Genomic DNA, 23,754 nt, shown 5'->3' on the forward strand with positions numbered 1-23,754 from the left:
CACTACACTAAGCACCTTAGAAAAACAGTTTTGAATCATATCTGTCCACATGCAAAGCTCTGGGAAGGAAGGAGGCAAATACCCATAAAAACCTGACACCAAAACACTTCAAATGCCGACAAAGACCTTTCAAAAAGTGCCTGGACTACAAAGGCTAGGAGATTATAAAACATTAAACATAACTGTGTATCTGACACCCAGTTTGTGATAATATATGGAATAACTAGATAGTTTTAACCTCTATGGCTAACCCCATTTCTAAATTCATAGAGACAAAGAGCTAGCACTGCTGTATTAACAACCAAAATCAATATATATATATATATATTTTTTTTTTTGAGGGTTCTTTAGGGGAGTACATAGTTAAGTCATTACAAAGAAACACTTGATGGGGTAGGGTGATGAGGTGAGTGTCAGAGATACTAAAGAGACACTTAATAAGTTGTGATTAATTTACTCTGAATAATGCATCAAAGTGAGGACATTTTCAAAGCATCATTTGGATTAAATTACTTACCATCCCAAGGCTCATCTCCCTAACTAGAAAGTGTGGTTCTGTGAGCCCATCTTTTCCAGGAAATGTTTAGTCATTAACATATATCTCTCCCAGCCAGTGCTCTAGCAATCAAGTTAAGGTGCTGCATGAGGAGCTCGTGCCTTTGCTTCATTGTCTTCTATCTCTATAGCTGTTAAGATGTGTACCAGTCAGAATAGGATAGATTTATGCTGTGGCAACAACAAAAAATTTCAGCAGCTTAAAACAATAGAGTATTTCTTGTTCATGACACAGGTACATCATGAGAAGGACAATATTCATCAAAGTCACCGAGGGACTAGGCTGACAGAGGCTTCATCTCAACATGCTTCCAAGATCACAGGGATAGGGAAAAGAAAGCATGGAAAGCCACATGCTGGGCCTGGATGCTTCTGCCTGGAAATTACCCATCAGGCTACTCATATTTCATTGGTCAAGGCAAGTCACCTTGCCATCCCTGAGTTTAAAAGGGGGAACATGTACAATTTTCCTGCAGAGAAGTGCCCTGAATACTTGGGGACAATAATACAGGCTATCATCAAAAGGAATACCTGAAAATTAGCAGAATACCCATCTAAAAGCAGCTTAAACAATCAAGAAGTTATTCTCTCCCATAATAAGTTTGGAGGTGGAACAGGGCTGAAGTCAGTAAATTCGGCAGCTCAAGTGTGTCTTCAAGGACCCATTTTATTTCCATCCTTTTACTTTGCCTCCTTAGGGTCTCAGCAATATTTCCTCTCATGGTCACAAGATGGTTGCAGCCATACCAGGCATCACAAACAAACCAAAAACAGCCGAAGAAGAATAGAGGTGTTTCCCATACATCCAGTATTATTGAGAAAATCGTTTATCCAGAATGCCAGGTTTACTTCCCCAGAGGTCCCGCTGGCCAGAATTAAATCATGTGGCCATGACTCAACCAATCACTGGCAAGATGAATGAGAACACTATGATGGGCCCACACCTCCTGGGGCAAGAAATGACCTACCTTCCCATTGCACAAACAACTCTGGTTTCTATAAGAAATATGCCATTGTGCATAAGCAATCAGGAAAATGTAACTGGTTTCACCAATTATGGTAAGCTCCTTTATTCAGAGTGTAAATAAAGATAGATCACAAGGTCCCTTCAAGAAAAGTCTTCATTTGTGCTTACGTAATTACTCACAGTGGAGTAACTATGAGCAAATAAAGCAAGCAAAACAGGCATTTAATAGGAGAGGATCACTTACCTAAGGGTCAGGGAAAGAAGAAACTACTTTGGATTGATATTACATCCGTCTCAAAAGAGTTGACCAAAAGAATTCACCACTCCCTTCTTTGTGCCCCCCACTGTAGTCTAAACAGCGTTCTCATTTCACCCACCATACTTACTGCCTTTATCTCTATACCTGGCTGTCTCCACCTGCGAGACGGTAAGCTCCTTGGTCTGCTTCATCTTTTTATTCCTGGGCATGATAAAAACAATTATGGCTAAAATCAACTGCTCGCTTACCATTTTCCAGACCCCATTTTCAGTTCTCAATGACTTAACTCATGTAATACAACAATCCTCTAAGGCATGTATTATTATTATTATCTGTGTTTTATAGATAAGAGGTGGAGGGTCAAACGGTTAAGTCACTTGACCAAATGTGCACAAACAACTATTAAGTGTGAGAGTTGGATTTCAAACGCAGTCAGCCTAACTGGATTATGCCGAGCACATTTACCCAGCAAATGGATAAACTTAATATGCTTTAATATGTAATAGGAAGCTGATATATAATGAGTGTGGCACATAGTAGGTACAGAAGTATTCCTAGAAGGAATGGAGGGAGGGAGAAAAGAAGAGGGGGAGGGAATAGAAAGTCAATGAATAAACACAACTAATGCTCTCTTTCTCTCTCCTGAGTGTTTCTACCTTCTCTTTATTATTTCCATGGGTAATGTTGCTTCTGACAACTGCACAATAACAACTGTTATCTAGGGTAGGAGATATTGTTAGTGTTTCCAAGTATTAAAATTTCTAAAAGGGAAGGTTTTAAATGTAACATCATTATAGAATAACAAGGTCTTTCTCCTGCCCAACAATTGTTTTGAAACAATGTGTCTTGTGTAAAGTAGTTTCCCTCAAACTGAAACATTTTTTAAGAATTCAGACTCTTCCTTTTTCCTCTAATTGTGTGCTACTTGAAATGGCAAGGCCAGGCAGGGATGCCAATTCTGATATCATGGATCATATGATTTATTTTTTAAAAATCAATGCGAGGCCATAAGCAAATCAAGGAAAAGGTCACTGCCAGTTGATGAAAACAGTACTTCAACAGCCCCTCCACCAGCAACATGTTACATTGGAGTAGACAGACAATCTCCTGCAAACACTAAAAGCACTATTTTTCTTCTTGCTTTCAGCACCATTGGCACGGGAATATGTTTGTTCCCAACAGCCATATGAATTAACATATCAGACCTAATATCTTCAGACCATAAACTTCCTACTCTAATTTTAATGAGCAAAATAACACCATAGTGAAAGTGAAGCATAGGTCTTTCGCCACAAGTATCTTTTGTGTTCTTATTCCTAAAGGGTGTCCAAGTTTCTATTATTTATTTTGTTGTTTTGATCCTATCCAGAGAGCTAATTTCAAAAAGTGTCTCTTGGGTCTAGCCTTGAACTCAAACTTCACAAGTCTCTGGGTATACTCAAATGTTTGGTTTGTTTGTTCTTCAATATCAGATTACTTTCATTTCTTTCAGTTATTGAGATTTTTCCAGGTGCCCTCTTCAATTTCAACAGATCCAAAAATGAATTCATTGAATTCTCCCCAATCTGGCTTTCTCCCCCTGTATTCTCCCTCTTGGTTGACAGCACTATCATCCACTCTCTGATTCAACCTAACACCTTAGCCACCTTCATTCAAGTAGCTGTCAAGTCCCATCATCCAATCTCTAGATTCATCCTTTCCTTTCCTTTCCTACATCCAGTACCCTAAGTCAGTCCCTCCTTATCTTGTCCTAGAATATTGCAGTGACACACTAACTGGTTTCCCTTCTTTGTCTGTTACCCTTCCAACCCATCTTTGATCATTCAATTCAATTATTTTCCTGAGAGAAGTGTATCATATTTCTCCCATGCTCAAAACTCTACAAGGACTCATTATTGTCCCCCCAAATCCCAAACTCTTTAATGACATTCAAGACTCTTTTCTTAGCCCCACCCTACCTTAGCAGCCTCATCTCTTATCACTTCCATTACCATCATTATCCCTGCACATGTAGGTATTTTCCTCAGATTTATCATGCTGTTTCTCAATTCCATCTCTCTGGCAAAATCCAAACTACCCTTTAAGACCTAGCTTGAATATTCCTTCTTTTTTGGAAACTTCCTTGATTTCCACTCAGAATTAATTACTCCTTGCCTGCCTTCAAACCATGTTGTGTATACTCTTATTATGCCCCTTGTCTTAGGTCAGCTTCCCAAAAGTGGACCTTAAGGCAAGAAATGTGCAGAGAAGTGTTTTGTTAAGGAAATACTCCCAGAAGAAACTGGCAAGTAAACAAGGGAAGTAGAATAAGGAAGGGAAAGAGACTAAGCAAGGGTGAGAATTTAGGCAAAGTGCCACACAGAGTAGCTCAGCCTGATCCCCTAGGGAAGCTCTGGATATCAACTTACGCCCTGCTCTAAGGTTAGGGAGCTGGGCTTTCTTCTGCCTCACCGAGCAGCCACTGGCTGAGCAGCCACTGGCTGGAGACTCAGCTCCCGTGTCCTTGCAGTTTCAGCATATGTCAACAAAGTGGCTCCCGTAGCCCAAGGGCAGCTGCTGAAGGAGAAGCGTAGGTGCAGGCCCTGAAAGACAGCACATCAGAGCTGAGGGGGGACACCCAGAAAAGGTAAAGGGGACCAAAGAGGACATGCAGCAGGAGGCAGACAGTGCCAGCCACACTCCTTAGGAGGGTGCGCCCGTGTTCCACCTGATGATCATGGTTGTTATTCACACCACTGCCCTGACTAGCCACTAGTGTGCCCCTTGGGGACAAACCCTTTCTTACTCAACCTTGTATCCCAACAGCAGGTAGGCTACCTCTTTGTACCTGGTACCTTGATTTGAGTTGAATAATCCTTTCCTAGGTCTTGGGCCATTTTTGCTGCTATTAATCTTTTTTTCCCCCCCTAGCTGGTTTCAGCTCAATAATAAAAGAGAGGGCTTCTGGGAGTTCAAAACCCCTCACCTTTTCACCTCTCACTTTTCTTCCTTAGGCAACAACTTGCTCAGCACATCTCTTCCTGAATTCCAAGACAGGCTGCTTGTTCTGTTCAGTCAAGACTGCCAACCTAAGAAACATTTTCAAAGATCACAGTCAACGTCATTGCCAAGAGAAGAAGTTCTTGGCATACAAAGAACCTGGTTCAATATGAGATGCCAGATGGTGATTTCAACTTCAGCTAAATTCCTGCTGAAAAGTGTTTGAACTGCAGATGAGAAAAGCTTCTATGACAAATTTCCAAGCGTTAGAAGCTTTAGAGGAAAATGGCAAGTGTTAATACATCCCCTTCCCCCTACCAACCACATGTGCACATACCACAACTACTGCCGCATCTGGCAAAGATGCATTTGCTTTTTAAGAAGACTGTAGACCCTGATTTAATTTTTCTGATTTTAAGGGGTAGTCACCAAGTCATTAGAAAGCAAGAACTATTTGATTATATGCAGTGTTTTTTCAAAGGGTGTGTCCCCTTAGCATCTGCTATGAGCTGTTTTTGGTTTCTAGAGATAACTCTTCTCTACCAGAAACTCCATTGTTAAACTATTTGATAATCAGTGTGTTTCCTCTGCCTAAATATCTTCAAGTTACACGGGATATATCTGAAGCACAAGCTCTGCTCAGATGCCCTTAGATCCCTTTCACTGGTTCACGACATCCACGCCCCTGCTTCGTGGGCTTTCCTCCGTAATGACTCACTCCCACGATCTTCTTCAGAGGATGCCCTTGGACTAGAATCTTCCCTGTCTGCACAGAGAACTGGAAGTGCCTGGTAGTTTCTTGCAGCCCTGGGATGACTTACTGGTGCAGGAGATTGAGAACCTTTTCTCAGGTCAAGACACATTCTGAGGCATAATTGATGCTACAGATCTCTACTCACGATCTGGCTGAGGCTGGGATTTTGCCCAAAATTTCACCCTTCATTCACTTCTTCCCCTTCCTAGTCTGCCCCATGCCTCCACACCCCTCTCTACACCTGCACCTTGCAGGTTTCTCTTGGAAGTACTTCTTTAATAAATCCTTTGCCCATAAAGCCCATCTACTCAGCTCAGGGTCTGATTCTGGGGAACGGACATAAACTTCAGTGCAATGACAAAATGCAAGGTATTTCATCCTAACAGAGAGAAAGGGAATTCCTTTTGAGGTAACACATATGTGCAAACCTACTTCATCAGTAGTGGTCCTAGAAAGAAACGGTATAAACTCAAATGAGGTATTTCGAGGGTTAAGAAAGGGACTATTTACAAAGGCATGGTCAGGTGCAGAGAAGCCAGGAGGAGAGTGCCTGCCTGAAAGCTGGTAATGGGCCTGTCAGGCCTCAGGGACAAGAAGAGGAAGTGGTTCTGAGAAATGGAGATGGAGTTGTATGAGAGGGCACTGGGACAGGAGCTGTGGTTTTACCTCTGAGGGATTTAGCAAGCCTACAAGGACCCTACAGGGAGCAAACTGTGACCGCACTCTCCTTCCTCCTTCCAACTTTTTGCCAGGGGCCCCATCAGTTGAACAGGGTACAAGGGATGTCATTGATATAGTGCATCTAGTTTGGCCTCCTAGGGCATAGAGCAAGTGGAGAAAGAGAGAGGATCTGGAGGAGCAAACAGAAACTAATACCTACCTACATACCTCTATAGGTACAGTCCAACTTGTTCTTGGCTTTAGCCTATGACCAGATATTCATAAAAAAGCACTAATGTTGCTTTCTGCTGATCTTGTTTCCTTCTATCTTATTTGTACTTTGGGGGACCTAAAGACAGGCTGTATGATGTGAATGATCTCTTTTCTACGGGAGTGCCAAATATCTGGAAAGCACTTGCCTGCTCAACCCATGAAATCCAGAAGGCACATGTTCAGGAGAGCCACAATAATCAAGAGCTGGACAAAACACATTCTCATTAAAGTCTGAGTATGGCATCTGGGCATCAAACCCAAAGCCTCTGAGTCCCCAAACCCAAGCCTCTGAGATGGAATTTTATGTAAATAGAAATAAGACTCACAGAGCCCACTATTGTAAGATATATTAGCACTTTGACCTCAGTATTTTGGTGCAAGGAGGTCTAAATTATATCCTTAGAGAACCATACCAATGCTTTCTCAGTTCAAAACAAAATGTAAATCAAAGATCTTTCTGTTGGTTTTTATAATGCCCTATAGAATTGCTTTCTCATCGGTCTAGGTGCAAAGATGCCCTCATTATTCAATTTACTCCCAAATGTCCTCATTATTGGAAGCAATACTCTCTTCCTATTGGCCTCATTTTCTGTGTTTGAAATGGTCATTTTCCCTGCTTTCAGCTTTGGCTTGGTTACAAATACAAAGCACTGCAAAATGGGCAGTGTCAAGGAAAAAAGGTTACTCAGTTATTTCAAGGCTTTGGACATTAATCATGGAAAACAACATGGGTCCTCAGGTCCCAGCAGAAGCTGAGGCAGGTGGCATGGAGGATGGGGAAGCACCTCTCCCACGCATCCCTAGACAAAGTCAAAGCGCAGCAGGTCTGCCTTCTTGGCCTCCAGCTCTCTGCCGGGTGGCCAGACCAGCTGAGTAGAAGACAGGCTGGCTATGGTGCAAACATTAACCTATGTCATTTCCAAGCATTGGAAAACATATTTTGGGCTGTCTTCTCCTGAAATTTAACTTAAAAATTATTTTAAGGGTCCAAAGCTTTTGGAGGGTGGCAGCTTATTTTTAAATGTTTTTAAAGCTTGTTCTCACTCTGAGGCAACTATTTGCACGCCCCATGCACCTTCACAGGAGGCCATGCTGGGGTGGGGTGGGGAGGACCCAGGCCTAGGAATCTGATCCGTGTGCTCTTGAGCAAAGCACCAAACCTTTCTGAACCCTGGTTCATTTCAGCAATAAGAGAATTGGACTTGAGGAACTCCTTGTTCTAGCACTGTACTGTCCATTACTGTAGACACTAACCATACACAGCTAGTCTGAATCGAGGTGTGTTGCAAATGTAAAATGCATACGAGATGTCAAAGACCAAATGCAAAAAGGAATGTAAATTAGTTCACTAATAATCTTTATATTGCTTACATATTGGGGTATATTGGGCTTAATAAAATATATGCAAATATTAATTTCACTTTTTAAAAAACTTTTAAAATGTGGCTACAGATTTCGTTTCATATTGACTAAGTGCTTAAGAGTGTGTGAGGAGAAGGAATATCGAGATGCTTCTTAAACTGAAATGTCCTCCCCTACTTTGCACTATAGTGGCAATCTTTTGGCACTTATAGCCTTTATGATAGTATATTTCCAGATTCCAGCATCATTAAAAGGAAAGACTGATCCAAAGGAAAGATCAGTCCTCTCTCCCTAGCTGCCCATGCACATACAACATTGCTTCTCCACGCAAGTGCCAAGTATCTGGAAAGCATGCCAATCCCTCAACCCCTGAGATCCAGAAGGCACATACTTAATAACCTCTTCCTGCCATGCTTTAAGTACTGGACCAATAAAGAACAGTAGACAGAGACAAGGTACCCCATTATGCCCCACGACTGACGATCCAGGCAGAGAGAGAGGCAGAGGGAAGATTCACAGGCACACATGAGCAGAGCAGAGGGACGCATGGGCTGGCTGGGGAGGTTGGGGATCTCTATATTTACATAGAAAAAGAATGGCTTTGAATGCCAGGAAGGGGTTTTAGGATCTGATATGAAAGCAGTGGGCAGAATGACTGATGAAATCCCTGTTTTAGGGAAACCTTCGTTCTCTTCCCTGCCATCTATGTCATCCCACAATGGAAGGCCTGATTAGAATCCAATGGCACCCAACTTTATTCCCTTACTCTCTCATGTTTGCATACTTTTTTTAAGATTTATTTTTTATTTATTTCTCTCCCCTTCCCCCCTCCCCCAACCTGGTTGTCTGCTCTCTGTGTCCATTCGCTGTATGTTCTTCTGGGACTACTTCTATCCTTATCAGAGGCACCGGGAATCTGTGTTTCTTTTTGTTGCATCATCTTGTTGTGTCAGCTCTCAGTGTGTGTGGTGCCATTCTTGGGCAGGCTGAACTTTCTTTTGCACTGGGTGGTTCTCTTTACAGGGCACACTCCTTGCACGTGGGGCTCCCCTACGCAAGGGACACCCCTGCGTGGCAGGGCACTCCTTGTGCGCATCAGCACTGCTCATGGGCCAGCTCCACACGGGTCAAGAAGGCCCCGGGTTTGAACCACGGACCTCCCATGTGGTAGACGGATACCCTAACCACTGGGCCAAGTCCGCTTCCCATGTTTGCATATTTTTGCTTCCCCAAGGGATGATGCTGGATTCTTCAACAACAAGAAACAAGGTTTTGTTTTCTTTCAACATCTTATAGCTGCTGGAACAATACGAAGCACAGAGTAGGTTAGGGGAAGTCCAAAATCAAGGCGTCAGCAAGGCCATGCTTTGTCCTCAAAGACTGTGGCATTTGGGGGCTGGCTGCCGCTGATCTCTGGGGCCTCTTTACCATGGGGTCACGCCCACAGGAGCAGATTTCTGGGGGACATAATTCAACCTACCACAGGGTCCTATAGATGTCTGGAACCCAAATTTCCTTTCCCCTTCCTCCTTCCTCCGCTGATCTTACTCAGGGCCTAGGAAAGCACATGATGTCCCCTTCCTTAACCCAAACTGTCCCCAGGCTAGACCATAACTGAAACCTGCTTTGACCTGTGACTCACTTCCTGATGCATCTCCACGATTTACCTGAACACCGATCTGCTTAGTTCAAATGGTCAGAGAAATAAGAAAGACGACGTCTGTCAAAGAGGCTTAGAAGGAGCTGAGGGTTGCTATGGAAGTAACAGAAGAGATGTGCGATAATGTGTGAGAAAAAACATACCAAACTGTGATCCTGAAACAGGTGGTGGTGGGGGGACAGGGAACCAAAGGGGCACTGCAGACTGAGTCATTACAAGTTTGGTTAGTGCTGTAGCCCCTTTTTGATCAGAAAAAAAAAGATAACCCTGCAGAGCCCAGGAAATTTACAAAGCCTGAATTTTCTCTTTTCTTTTTTTTTTTTTTGTGTGTTGTTGTTGTTCTGACTCTAAACTGACAGATAATTACAAAGTTACTTTGGGAAGAAACAAAAAGGAGCTGTCTCTTCTCTGGATTATTCTTTAATTAACTTTTTAGGGCTTGTAACCATCTGACAAAGTCCATCCAATACTGTGAAATGTAGCAAAAAGCTACACAAAAAATGTCATGTATGAGTACTTTAAGGTTTCTGAATCCCTGAACAAGGCTCTCTGTAAACTAAGAGCTAAAATCAGAAGCAGATATACTACAACAGATAAAAGTGATCATTGGTTTTAGACAAACATTTACATTTCAGTTTTTCTTATAATGCATCTAATATAGAGTTTGGCTGCTATTTCTGTTGTTATTTTAATTTTTGTTTAGCTAAAAAAGCTCAAGTGATGAAGTAATAAGTGAAATCTCTTTCTTCCAATACCTCTGGCCTGGACCAAGCCTAACCATTTGTCCTATGCAACCTAAATTGCAAGCACACTGTGCTAAAAGGAATGACCAGCTTTGGTAGAATTACCCTTGCAAAGCCAAACCACAAAACAGCCATGCTCCACATTTTCCCCACCTTTGTAGTAAGGCTGGATAGTGTGTGTAAATCCAGTTTCTAGTCCTAGCACTAATGCCACAATCCTCTCCTCTCGAAAAAACCATATCTTTGTGTTTTTCAAAGTATGCCATCCTGGCCAATTCTGATCTTCCTCCATAAGAAGTGACTGCTAACTTCAACACCCCATGTCCCCCAAGAATCACTGCTTTAAATAATGTGCAATTCCACCCTCAAGGATTCTTTGAGTTTAAAAGGGATATTTGGAAAGATAACCTGTAGGATAAGGCACTCTGAGACATTTCCTAGCTTCTCAAAACACATCACTTGATTTTCTCAATTCTAAGGATGTTTTATTTCTTGGGCAAAAACCTAAAAAATCCAAACTGTATGTACTGAGTTCCTGTGCAATTCACAGAGTGGCCATGATGGACAAGTAACAGTAATACTTGACATTTATTGAACTCATTTATTGAACATTTATTGAGCCAGGAATTGTGCTAAGCATTTGACATGGGTCAGTTCCTTGGATCTTTACACTAGTCCTTTGGGGTGGGGTACTAGTATCATCACCAAGGCTTAGGAACTGAAAAGTTTAAGACAAAATGGATACTTCTTCTTACCTCCTGAGACAGTTGGCTGCAATGGTGGTTTGGAGCTGTATGTATCCCAGAAAAACATGTTCTTAAACTTAATCCATTCCTGTGGGTATGGATTCATTTTAAGTAGGATCTTAAGGTATGGTCCGACTCAGTCAGGATGGGTCTTAATCCTACTACTGGAGTCCTTTATAAATGGAATGAAATTCAAACAGATGGAGAAAAAACCACAGGGAGCAGACAGAAGCTAAAATTTAATAGAACAGGGAGGAGAATGGAGAGGCTAGGAGAGGTTGCCATGTGCACTGCCATGTGACAGAGGAGCCAAAGACCAAGGACCACTGACAGCTAGCCCCTGAAAGCCAGTCTTTTGGGAAGAAAAAGCATTGTCTTGATGACTCCTAGATTTGAACTTTGTTTTATCCTCAAAACAGTGAACTAATATATTCTCATTGTGTAAGCCAACACATTACATGGTATTTGCTTCAGCAGCCAAGGAAACCAAAACAGCTGCTTTAGTCGCCAATGAATATTATTCTCTTATTTATAAGATGACACCTATGTAAGTATTTTGGTAATGGGTTCGCTATCTTGTTGATGAACTGTGTGTGTGTGAGTGATATAGTTATTATTGGACTGAACAGCCCTGCATAAATGAGTTACTGTGCCTGTGCATGTGTGTGTTTACTGTGGAGTGTTAAAAAGAGAGGAATATGCATCAACAAGCACACTGTGATGAAGAGAGTATGGGTTTTAAAATAGGGCTATCCTACTTTTTTAGAAAAACTTTTCTATTCTGAGATGATTGTAGAGTCACAGAAAGTGGCACGAAAGGATACATAGAAATCCTGTATACCCTTCAGTTTTCCCAATGATTATATCTGGCATAACTGTAGTACACTACCACTGTCACAACTGACCTTAAAACAATTCACTGAACTTAACAGATTTCACCAGGTTTACATGCACTCATTTGTTGATGTATATTTAGCACTATGCAATTTTATCACATGTGTGATCTGCTTTTAAATCTCCACTCTCCCAAGCGCTAGCTGTGTGGCCCTGAGCAAGTTCCTTAACTTCTCTGAGTTTCGGTTTCCTCATTTGCAAAATGGAGGTAAAAATGTCTGCCTCCTAAAGGCGGTGTGAGAATTAGGAGATAATTTCCAGCACACCGGCTAATGGCAGATTCTCAATAATGCTGTTCCTTCCTGTCTCCTTGTTCTTCCAATAATTAGGGAGTTTTTTCCCCCAGACTTGTGAGTTATAATAAATAGGCTGGCTCCTTTTTCAAGTGCAACACATATAAGCCTGCAGCTCAAAAAGAGAACTCCAGATGTTTCCTTCAGCCCACAGCCACCCGCTCCTCTAGGCCTGGACTTGGGATCCAGTTTGCCTTGAGATCGCAAGTGTAGGATGGGGAAGTGAGAAAGTTGAGACCTTGGGGACCTGTCGGGGTATGGGCAGGAGGAGGCGGTAAATAAGCAGCAACCGTCGGCCCAGAAACACCAACTCCAAGGAGTTTGCGTCCCGTGTGGCGGGTGACTGAGTGTCAGATGCTCGCGCAGAAGCCTGCCCAGGGGTTGGGAGCCGGTGAGGCGGTGGGGGGGGGGGGGGGGGCCGATGCGGAAACTAGCCTGGAACCGGTAGCGGGGTCGCATCGCTCGGGGGGCTTAGAGTCAAGCCGAGGGGCCCTTCGGCCTCCTGAACTCTACTTCCCCTGACGGCCAGTGGTGCCCGAGGGCTGGGAAATCGAGGGCGGCCCGGGGTAAGAGAGGCACGTGAATCCCCACGTTGAAGTCCCACTGGCTCGGAGCGGGGATCTTTCCTCCCCGCAAAGTCCTGGCGGGCCTGGTGTTTCTGGGTGCGGGGTGCGTGCGGACGCGTTTGGAGGAAAAGGGAGGAGGCGGGCAGCTGGGGGGCAGCCGGGGCGGCCTCACCCGACGACGACCTCGGCGCCAGGCCGCCTCCCACCCGCCCCACAGCCCTGACGTTTCCAAGTTCAAATCGGAGGCGGCCGCCCGGCGTCACGCGGCAACCGAGCGGGGGCGCGCGCCTCGGGGCTCCAGCCGGGCGAGCCATCCCCGCGGCCCGGGGCGCTGCGCTTTCCCCCGGCAGGGGTGTGTGTGGAGAGCCCCGCCGGCACCCGGGAGGGCCCCCGCGCGCCCGCCGCGGCGGCCGGGGCGGCGCGAGCCGCGGGGGAGGAGCCGCACCCGGGCCGCGTCGCCCTGGCTCCTCCCCGCGCGGGCCCGGCGCTTCCTCCCCCGCGGCCAGAGCTCCGGGAGGCCGCGGTCGAGCCGGGAGCCGAGCGCGCTGGGCGCGGCTGTCCCGCTGCTGCCGCCGCGCCCCAAGGGAGCCCGCGGTCAGGATGCCCGCGGCGGGGCCGGGCGCCTGAGCCCCGGGACGCGGTAAGCGAGGGCGCGCCTTCCGGGATCCCTGGGGGCGCCCCGAGGCCTCGGGCTGCCCCCGCGCCGTCAGCGAGGCCCTGAGCGCCGGGGGAGCTCCCGGGCACCGGCGGGGGCTTAGCTGCGGGGGCCTGGTGCCCGGGCGGGCGCTGTCCCCGCGCGGGACGCAGGGGCCAGCCGGGAGGAAGCGGGGTACCTGGTGGCCGGGGCGCTCGCGGGGGCCGAGGCGGGGAGGGGGCGGCCTCGGAGGCGGGAGGAGGGGCCGGCGGCGCGGGCGCGGGGCGGGCCGGCGGGGGCGGGAGGCTGCGCGCGGCTGCCCGCGGCCCCCGAGAGCCGCGCTTTTGTACGCGCTGGCCCCTTACATATGGAAATGACGCTCGCGCGTCCTTTTGAAGGACGCCCGCCCGGAACCCGGGCGCCGGCTGCGAAGTATTGTCGCGCTTCTCGAGCCCTAACAAAGCGTCCTCCGTGGTTTTGCAGAGCGCTGGAGGCAGGCGGCCGGCTGTGCGGGCGCTCCGGAGAGGCCGACAGAAGGTAGGCGAGGGCGGCGGGGGCCGAGAGAGCGTGCTGCCGGGTGACACAATGGACTATCTGCGGTTCCTGGCGGTGGCAAGGAGCGGGTCGGTCGGGGACGCATCGCAGGTGGCCAGGGACCCGGGAGGCGCGCGCGCCCTGCGGCCGCACCTCAGCTCCCCGCCTGGCAGCTCCGCCGGCCCCGCGGCTCCAGCCCTCAATCCCGAGCTGAAAGCGGCGACTGTGTGTTGGTCCAGGAGCGGACTTGGGTCCGGGAGGGAGCAGAACGGGTGGTGGTTCTTTTGGTTTGTGCCACCCACGCAGCCTTGTGATTGAGAAGCTCCTGGAAAGAAACCTGACCGGGGCGCCCCAGCCTGCTCTGAGCAGCGGCGAGCTGTTTGGAGCACTTAAAGCGGCGATTTTAGGTGCGTGGGATCAGTGCACAGAGACACACCTTCCCAGTGCAATTGCTGAGGAAGAGGAAAGAATGACATTCTAGGCTATTTCCTAAAAGCTCTGGCTGCCACGCCGGAGGAATGGATGCGTGGAGTGTCGCCAGGGGCTGATGAGCTTCTGCGGCTTCCCTGACGAAAGGACAAAGCTAAGGGCTCTTCCAGCTAAAGGGGCAGGCGGGCAGAGAGAGAGGCCGGCGTTATTTCTGGCCTCAGTCCTGATAGACCCGGTTAGCTGGAAGGCTTGTCCTACCATGTACCCTGTTTCTAGGCAACTTCGCTATTATAAGATCGTCTGCTCTCTTCGCTTAACTGTGAGAGCTCCCCTCTTGGTGCTGAGGAATTCCTGGGATGGGATGACCATACAACTCAACTCCTGAATGTATTAAGTCAAAGCAGAGTGGTGGTGGTCTTTTGTGACTGACTTGGTAGCTTTTAGGATGAGACTCTTAATGGATGAAGCTCCTGGGATCGTGGAAGATTTCTCGGTAGGGTTTCCTGATCAAGTTAACCAAAATGTGTAACAGTTTCCTGAGGCCTGACAATCTGCAAGGAAATGTATTTTTTCCTGTGTCAGCTAAATTTTATCTTGAATCTTCTCTAGGGAACGGTACATGGTGGCCGACCTGGAGTGTTGGTAGTATTTGCTCTGGAGTTGAAGGAGGTTGCGGAAATTCCCTGACTGAGGGTCCAAGTGGTATTGCAGGCTGGCAGTAGAGGAGTTTGTTGTGATCTCTTCAGCTGTTGTCAGGGTCCTTGGGGAGGCAAAGTGAACTCCTGTGGAGTTTGTTTGCAGATCTGTTTGTTCATTTTCACCTGCTCTCTGATGGTTCTTTAGAGAGAAGCTTTCTGAACTGCAGTGTAGATTAGGGCAGGACTTACAGATGTTCCGAATGGGCCGGATGGCAGCAAAGATATTGACAGTGCAGGAAAAAAGGTTTTTACAGGAGGCAACAGAGGATCAGCGGTCATTGGCACAGTCTCCATCAAAATGTCAAAGATCGGTCACTTTAATAGGCATGTGCTCAGAACGGCTTGAGTTTCTTTTCTCTGTGTCATTTTTCATTTTAGATATGTATTGACCCTGAATATCAAAAGATGTTAACTCTCACAGAGGAAGAGAATAGGCCTTCAATGAATTCTGAGCAGCCAGTCATAATTTAATAGGCAGGCAATATTCTTATCGTGAGTCAAATGTTGTTCAAATAAATTGTTTTAAATGTCACTGCAAATTACTTTCTAAATCTAAACCAACATTTCACCAATCTTGATGCTTCCGTTTTCTTACGTTGATAAAGGGTTGTCAAGTTTAGCCAGAGCATTTTAGAAGAATTCAAACAGCGTTAAACCTTTTCAGAAGATGTATATTTTATGATGCCAATTCATTCATAAGCTAATAAATAATATGGTTTGAATTTTGGCTACTGAACTTGCATCTCTTGGGCAGGGGCTTGTGGAGAGATTTAACAGAAGCTTTCAAACAGATATTTTTATTCTATTTATAAATAAAGCAGAATTTACCAAAAAAAAAAAAAAAGGGGGGGATTACACAAGTAAAACTTGGCCTAAAATCAGAACGTTTCTTTATTGCAATTTATATCAGCAATTGATCATCCATTCTGGCTTTTGGATGGAAAAAAAATTACAAAGCATCTATAGCAGGGGTTTGTAATCAGGGGCCTGTGAAAAAATTTCAGGGGGGTCCATGAACTTGAATTGAAAAAAATCAATTTATTATCTTTATTTTTCTCTGATCCTCCGATGTTGAGTATCATAAAACTATCTGCTGCTACATTCTGAGAAGGGGTCTGCGGTTTTCACCTGATTGCCAGAGGGGTCCATGGAACAAAGAAGGTTAAGAACCCCTGATCTGTACCTTCATTCTCACTGAACAAATAAAGTTGGAAAAATATTGTTTATCGATGTAAGAAGAGACGCTCTTTTCTTATACCTGAGGGAAATGCACTCATAGCAGCAGGCATCTTAAATTGAGTAAAAATGGCTTTAGAAGTGAGAGTTATTAGGAGCAGTCCCTTTGAGAAAAAAATATCAAACCCACAGCTCTGTTTTCTGCTTCTCTAATTTTACTTAGTAGCTAAGTACAGGTTTTTGAATCTACATTGTACTAAGTTAATGATTTTATTCCCCTACCTACCCTGAGTAAACTACTTGATTGGGGAATCCACCTAATTATTAGGTTTAACAAAGCATGTGTTTGTGACATTCAGAGTACTAAAATTTTAAAAGTTATTTATATTTTAGAATAAAGGCTAGTAGAATACTCAGTTAAATTTTCTAACTAGCAAAGGTTATTTTCCTTAAGATTCATTTAATATGACTTTTTTTTTTTCCCCTGTGTAGGGAATTTCAGCTCTCAGGTTCTATTTTTATACCAATATTTTATTCATGGTGAATACTCTTGTGCTTTGTTCAGCTAGAAGTGAGGTGCTATCTGAGCAGAGAGGAGCCTACCTGACAGTACTCAATTTGCCAAGCAGCAGTAGTTTTTGGCAGAAATAGTCTCCTAAATAAACATGTAAATGGGGTCTAGTGCTTTATATGTTAAGCATTTGCTAAAATTGAATTTATTCTCATCACTACTTCTTATTTTATTGAAATTAGTCCAAAATGGTAAGCCTAGAAGTCTTTGCAGCAGATTTAAAGTGTTTGCAGAAAGAGAAGGAAAAGAAACATTTTTATTTGATCACTGGCATTATTAGGCTCTGACTTGCCAAATGCTGAAAGCTAAAGGCGTGACTAAAAAGCTTTGCCAGAGCAGGGTTTACCCATTTTCATCACTTCAGTTATAAATAGCTAAATTAGTCACTTGGTGGTCACTGCCTGGTCTGTGGACCCCCGACAGCTACGTCTGCACACAGGTCCGAAAACATCTATTGTGATGCCCTCGCAAGGAGAGCGGCTGAGCTGAGAGGCACATCCAGACATTCCGTGTAGCTGTTCAGCTGCTGGACCATCTGGAGGGGAAATAAAAGGCCTGGGCTAGGAGCTCTGGCATTGTGCTCATGTATTATTTGGTTTTCCCTTGCCAGACTTTGTCCCCTTTTCACTCTGGCCCAGAACAGACGCCCACTTTGGACTGGGGTGCCATTCTCACCCGCTCCTTTCTATACCTTCGATGCTGGAAAGTTCGTAAGTTCGTGCATCCACATTCATGCTGGCTTTATGTTGGTGACTTCATTACTCCAGCTGCACCTACACCTATTTCTTTTACAGTCCCAGGTGGCTCTGTGATTTCATCAGCCGGGGACTGGCGAGTGGTGCACAGTAACACAGATCTGTAATGGACCTCCTTTCAGGGTTTGCAGCATTTTGGCAGCCTCATTTTGAGTTATTTGGAAGGAAAATGCTCTGAATAGTTCTCATTATGGGTAGTTATTGGGTGGCAAATGTTTTGATTAATGGCTCTTTGCATCTGCCTCCTATTTAACCATCCCTAGGTAGTACTCCAAAATATTGCCCACACTGGCTTTTTTATTCCAAAGGAGTCATAAAGGCTCCTGAAAATGAGGTTGTGGAGGTAGCTGGTAAGGACAGGCCCAGGTCTGTGACAGGCATTATAAAACTGGAATTGTCCTTCACAGTTTGAAGGAGTATTTATCACACCAGCACCCAATTTATTTAACCACTGAGAAGGTCTCCTGCCAGTGCTCATTAGCCTTTTAGTCTGAAAAGAATAGAATTGTACCAATTTGACATAAATAAATATATATTTTGGGGAAGTAACTTAATGATGATCAATTTCTGGGCTGTATCCATTGATGAAGATATGGGATTCCTCATGGTCGCTTTTATATAAAAATGTATTTCTTCCATGCCCTAAGTCCCAAGGCTCCTTAAGGAAAAAGAGAATACCTGTTCTATCTTTATATCCCTAGTGTCTCGTAGGCTGTAACTATTCAATAAACAGATCAAGGAAAGTAGAGAGGAAAGAAGATGGATAGACCACCTCCCCCCTCATCTCTCCTTCCAACTTGGAAGGATTTACAGCCCTAAAACATTCCATAGCGATTTCTGGTATTAAGTACTCTTCTGCTGGGTGACACACAAAGGTGTTTTTAAAAAACAAATTAGATAACACATAAGTGATTTGTTGATAATGTAATTTCAACTGTCCCATTTGTGTGTTCTATGTACATACCAAGGTTTAGGAATAGTACAATTTAGAGTTGGAAAAACCAAAGTTTGACTCTTACCTTTGCCCCCATATTAGTACCCTTGGACAAATTGCTTAATTCTGATAGGTCCCAATGTCCACATTTCATATAGGAATGTGATAATATCTACTTCAAAGAATTGGGAGCATTAAATGAGACAATATATGTAAAGTTTTCAGCGTAGATCAGACTCGTTGTAAATACTCAGAAGTAAAAAATTATTTCTTCTGGACTCCAAACTACTTTTCAGCCTTTCTGCCTTTGTTTGACATTAAATTTACCAACAATCTGCCTTTAAAGACCTATAAAGCACTGAATATTAACTGCTGCTATTGTAATTGAATGATACAATTTTATTTTTCATATACATAATACATTCCCCATCTGCTGTCACTCTCTGCATGATGGCATTTCACATCTCCTGCTGCCTCTAAGGTAGATCTGTGGCTGAAAGACTTAAGATAGCCTGTTCAGATTACCCCTGCTTTGTAAACCACAGGTCTTTTATGGTTGTTTTCTCAATTCCCCTCCTGAATCATCTTTCTCTGGAATTAGCCATTCTGGTCTGGTTGCTGTATTGAGCCCCCAGAACAGCCTTTCCAGATGGGTATTGTTACTCTGGTTCTCTAAATGAGAGGATTTGTTGGAAAACTTTTAGTACAGATTCTCCTCCAAGGTTACATCCCATACCAAAAAGATGCAGCTTAAGTTTGTGCTCCATTGACCTTATTACCTAACTTCTTGAGTTAAACTTCAGCTAGCTCTGTACAGTACATTTTAGCAGTTGATGTTGACTTTCTTCTGTTGTTTGGTTTTTATCTAAAACTGAAAATGCCTTTGAAAGGGGCTGGGGGGTGGGGCAAGTGAAGGGGTTTGTGTAAGAAATAGGAATTACAAAGTTTTCATGCGCTCATTTCTTTAGCTTTCATTCAGGGGAAGTTTCCTCTCAAGGAGTATCTCTGCATTTATTTACTCCATGATGTTTACTGAGTACCTGGTGTGAGGAGTGGAATGCACTATGCATTTGGGGGAAGACATAAAAGAAATAGAAGGTATGAACATTGCCCTTAAAGACATTTCCACCAAGTGGGAAGGAAAAAAAATTCTTGCACATAAAATTACTGGTGAACATTTGGGGAATAATATAAACCCACAGAAGTGCTTCTGTGTGCCAGAAGAGTACTGACAACTTATCACCATGCATAGCATCTTCTGGATGCTTCACTGTGAGCATGTTTCACAGAGGTGGGGCTTTGTTTTTCTTGTCAGTCAAAAGAATGTTTTCTTAAGCACGGTGTATTGGGAGGGAAGGAGGACATGAACTTAAGAGATAAAAATGGAAAGCTGCTATAAAATCAAAGAAGTTTGATTTAATTAAGATCCAGTAACTCAGCAGAGTTGCGACACCTACTCTCTAGTTCGTTGGACTTATCCAGGTCAGTTAGCAAGGAGGTGAGGATGGTCAGCCACCACACCAAGGAACCAAGAGAATCTACAACTGCAAGCAGGAGAATCCCATCCATCAGCCATGTGGGACCTAAGGCCCCTCTCAATTTAGAGGTGGAGTGGGCATCACCATCCCAGAGTACTCAGGATGGAGGAATAAAATATGTATTAGAGTGGACTTCCTGGTATTCTACTATAGAATTACTGTGACTCTAGCAAAGGAAGAAATTATATCATCGATGTGGAGACAGTGGCCACGGGAGTTGCTGAGGGCAGGGAGAGGGAAGAAGAGGTGTGATTTGGGGGCATTTTTGGGACTTAGAGTTGTCCTGAATGATATTGCAGGGACAGATGCAGGACATATTATATCCTGCCATAATCCCCTAAATGGACTGGGAGAGAGTGTAAACTCTCATTGTAAACCAAAATCCATGCTGTGTAGCAATGCTCCAAAATGTATTCACCAAATGCGATGAATGTACCACCGAAAAAAAAAAAACAAGAAAAAAACCAAAACCAATGGTGGATTTTGTAGTGCTTCCCCAAGGCTGTGGGCATAGCCCAGCCATTTGTCTTGGCCTGGTGGCAAAGATTCTGGCTGCATGGAAAAACCCTGTGGTTATAACCCTATTGATGATATGTTAACCAGTAATCCTTTTTTTCAGAATTAAAAAAAGCATCAGAGACTGATATCTTAAGAACCTGGGATGAGCAAACAATTGGGACAAGCTACAAAGTCCTGGATGTCTATCAAATTCTTAAATGATGTTTAGTTGAGAAAAAAAAAAAATTGTACCCTCTGCTGTATTGGTAAAGTACAGAGTTTTCTCATATTAAAAAATAAACAAAAAACAAAACTTTTGCTTGGAGGAAAAAAATAATAAAAGATCCAGTGACTTCCTGAAGGATGGTGCAGGATAGCTTACCAAATTCAAAGCAGTAAGATCGGAACTTCTCAGTATGTTGTGATATTATCACCCTTTTTCATGTGGTTTAGATGGAAAAGTCTCCACCTCTTGAGCATGATTTAAAAAAAGGGAAGTGTTTGAATTCTTTCACTTTTGAATTTTTTTTTTTTTTAGTATGCAAAATCAAGCGAAAGCAGTGTAGTCTGGCTTTTATGAAGTTGTTCAGATAACAGCCTAGTGGCTTGGAAAACTTATGGAGAGTAAGCCTGAAAACTGTGGCAACACTGAAAAGTCCAGAGCATCTTGGGGGTTCTCAGCAGGTCTTGGTTGACAATTAACTGTTGACTTGAATGAAGTGAATCTCATTAGCCAGACTTTGGCCTTGTCTGAATTCCTAATTCTTTGGCTTTGCTTAGCACCTTGGTGTTTGTTTTCTGATGCTTCAATGTTTACATAGCACTTTCAAGATATTTTGAAAACATTTACATGGTGATTAGTTAACCCAACAGACCAACCCTGGGAAAGCAGCCAGAGCCAGCAGCCCCTTAGTAATAGAAACACTGATAATTAAAAGACACCTGTCCAAGACCAGGAGCCTGGACCAAAACTTTGCCACTTCACTTTAATGAGTGACCCTAGTAAAAATCCAAACTACATGGCAGAGCTGTTCGGATTCATCTGAATTTGCCTAGTTCTGCTAAAAACTTTAGGAAAGATTGTGGTTCTTTGGTTTTACATGTTTTGAACTGTTGTCTAAGGGAAGAAATGAAATGCAGCCTAGAGCAACGTGATCATTTTGTTCTAGAAGCCCAGAGTTTACATGTTTCCCATCTTGCAATGATCTACCCTGTGGAGCATCACCTCTAGGTTAGAGGGTTTTCTGACCCAGGGTTTGTTTTCGTTAAAGGTGCAGCTTTTATAGTCAAGGGGCTATTCTGAGAGGCTTGTTTCAGATAGTGAGCTCACCATCTCAAGGGCATATGTCGTGACTGGCGTCCATTGCATCATGGTGAAGGTACTGCCACATGTGCAAATTTCAGGCTTTCACTGAAAGTCCTAACACATTAAAATGAATTCTTGTACAAGGAAAAAAAAAACAGATTTCACTTTAAAAATAGAATGTGCAATCTCTGGAGTCATATGATATTTTTAGCAAAAAAAGATTCTAAGAGTTATTGATGACTCCCATGTTTTTCCAGATCCTAGGAAGGTTGGCAAAATGAATGGCCTGAGGCTGGGGTGGGTCTGAGAGATGGAAACAGATTAACCAGCCTTAAAGCCCTGGGCCAGTCTGTGGCTCATTCAAACCTTACCTGCTGAAGGGTTGGAGTAGTGTTTTTCCTTTCTCTAGGCAACTAAGCATTACCTAAAACTCTCTGGGACTAAAGCGATCTTCAGGGAATACTGTTCCTGTCACACCTCATGTAATTGCACCAAGGAAGCTAATTGAGTTGCTTTTTGAGGAGCTTGTTTCAAAGGTGTTGGGTCTCACGTAAACAGCGAGGTGGCTTTGTATCAGACGTGCTCATCCAGTGCCTCTCGCTGCAGCCTTCCCGTCTGTTATGGGTGGTGTCTATGCTGAACCAAGTGGAACTAAACAGGTTGGCCAGGCCGGCAGATGGTGACATCTGGGCTCACCAACTTGAATGGAAGCCCTGGCAGGGCACGGTTGGCACCAACACTTCGTTCATTTGAATGGTCTAGAGGTCACAATGGTCCTTCACCTCTCCTAAGGCCTGGGCCAGGTGAGCTGACGGAGAGCACTGCTCTCAGTCTTGAATTTGAAGGACTGGCCACCCAGGGCCAGGCAGAAGAGGAAGGTGTCGTTCTGCCTCCTGGGAGCCAGGTTTTCACAGACTCCCTCATTCTGGTAACATTATCCTCACTTGTGGCTCACCCTGTGGACCCCCCTGGTGTGTGTATATAGGGGGCTCCGCTGACCAGGGAGGGGTGCGGGCCAGCTGGTGGCCTCCTGTGGGATGTGCAGTGTTTCAGTGTTGCCTGCTGGACCTCACAAGGATCCTGACCAGGGGACCTGGGGCAGGCAGGGCGTTCCTAAGGAGCTGGCAGGGGACTGGGCCGAGTGCTGAGGGGTGCCGCGGTAGCATCCGAGGGCCTGCCACAACCTGTCCTTGTCTCTGTCCTGCACAGGTGAGCGCTGTGGGCTATGGGATGGATGAGGTGGAGCAGGACCAGCATGAGGCCCGACTCAAGGAGCTGTTTGACAGTTTTGACACGACGGGCACTGGGTCCCTGGGACAGGAGGAACTCACAGACCTTTGCCACATGTTGAGCTTGGAGGAGGTGACCCCAGTGCTGCAACAGACGCTGCTTCAGGACAACCTCTTGGGCAGGGTAAGGTCTGGGGAAGAATGCAGAGTCAGTGGGAGCTGGGTGTGGTTTCTTTTGGGGCGCTGGGGGTGGGGCAAACCACACGTGTTGCAACTTGTTTCTGCCTTCCTGGCTGTGCATGCCCTTTGCTGTTAACCTGAAAAAGAAAAAGTGATGTGGGCCTGAAACAACAGTGCCCTTTGCTCAGGTGATAGGGGCCTCCTTCTCTCTGGGCTCTGGAATCACAAACGTGCACAGAGCTTCTTAGATGAAAGGGGGCAACAAGAGGAGGTTTTCCAACTTTTTTCTGAGAGTGAAGAAGAAGAGAAGCCTGAAATCTGTAACGGGATTTCTCTTGTTCTTTGTACATCATTTTATCATCTCCACCTTCATCATTGGGAGGGAAGGGTGAGGGCAGGTGAGACTTCCATTAAAGAGAAGGTAGGTGCAGTAAGAAAACTGCCATTCAAAGGAAGAACAGGTTTCTGTTATGACTTTTACTCCCAAGAAATCTGTGCCTTGTGTGGATTGTTTCTGGGATAAAGCATGAATTAAACCTTCCCCCTAGGAAATAAGGGGAG

General features: G+C 44.7%; 1 protein-coding gene across 4 annotated transcripts in view; it reads left to right on the plus strand.

Moving 5' to 3' along the window:
* The first annotated feature begins 13,215 nt into the window (after window positions 1-13,215).
* Window positions 13,216-23,754, plus strand: part of NIN (ninein) — a 105,824-nt gene continuing 95,285 nt past the window's right edge. For 3 of the 4 annotated variants that reach the window (XM_058293440.1, XM_058293441.1, XM_058293443.1), the window contains exons 1-3: window positions 13,222-13,351; window positions 13,829-13,882; window positions 22,994-23,197. In XM_058293440.1, coding sequence (XP_058149423.1) covers window positions 23,015-23,197 — 183 coding nt within the window. In that variant the 5' untranslated portion in view covers window positions 13,222-13,351; window positions 13,829-13,882; window positions 22,994-23,014. Of the gene's footprint in view, window positions 13,352-13,828; window positions 13,883-22,993; window positions 23,198-23,754 lie in introns of all 4 variants that reach the window. The other variant, XM_071213936.1, reaches the window with a different exon arrangement.

The sequence above is a fragment of the Dasypus novemcinctus genome, chromosome 3 (assembly GCF_030445035.2).
Source record: "Dasypus novemcinctus isolate mDasNov1 chromosome 3, mDasNov1.1.hap2, whole genome shotgun sequence".
NCBI classification, from domain to species: Eukaryota; Metazoa; Chordata; class Mammalia; order Cingulata; family Dasypodidae; genus Dasypus; species Dasypus novemcinctus.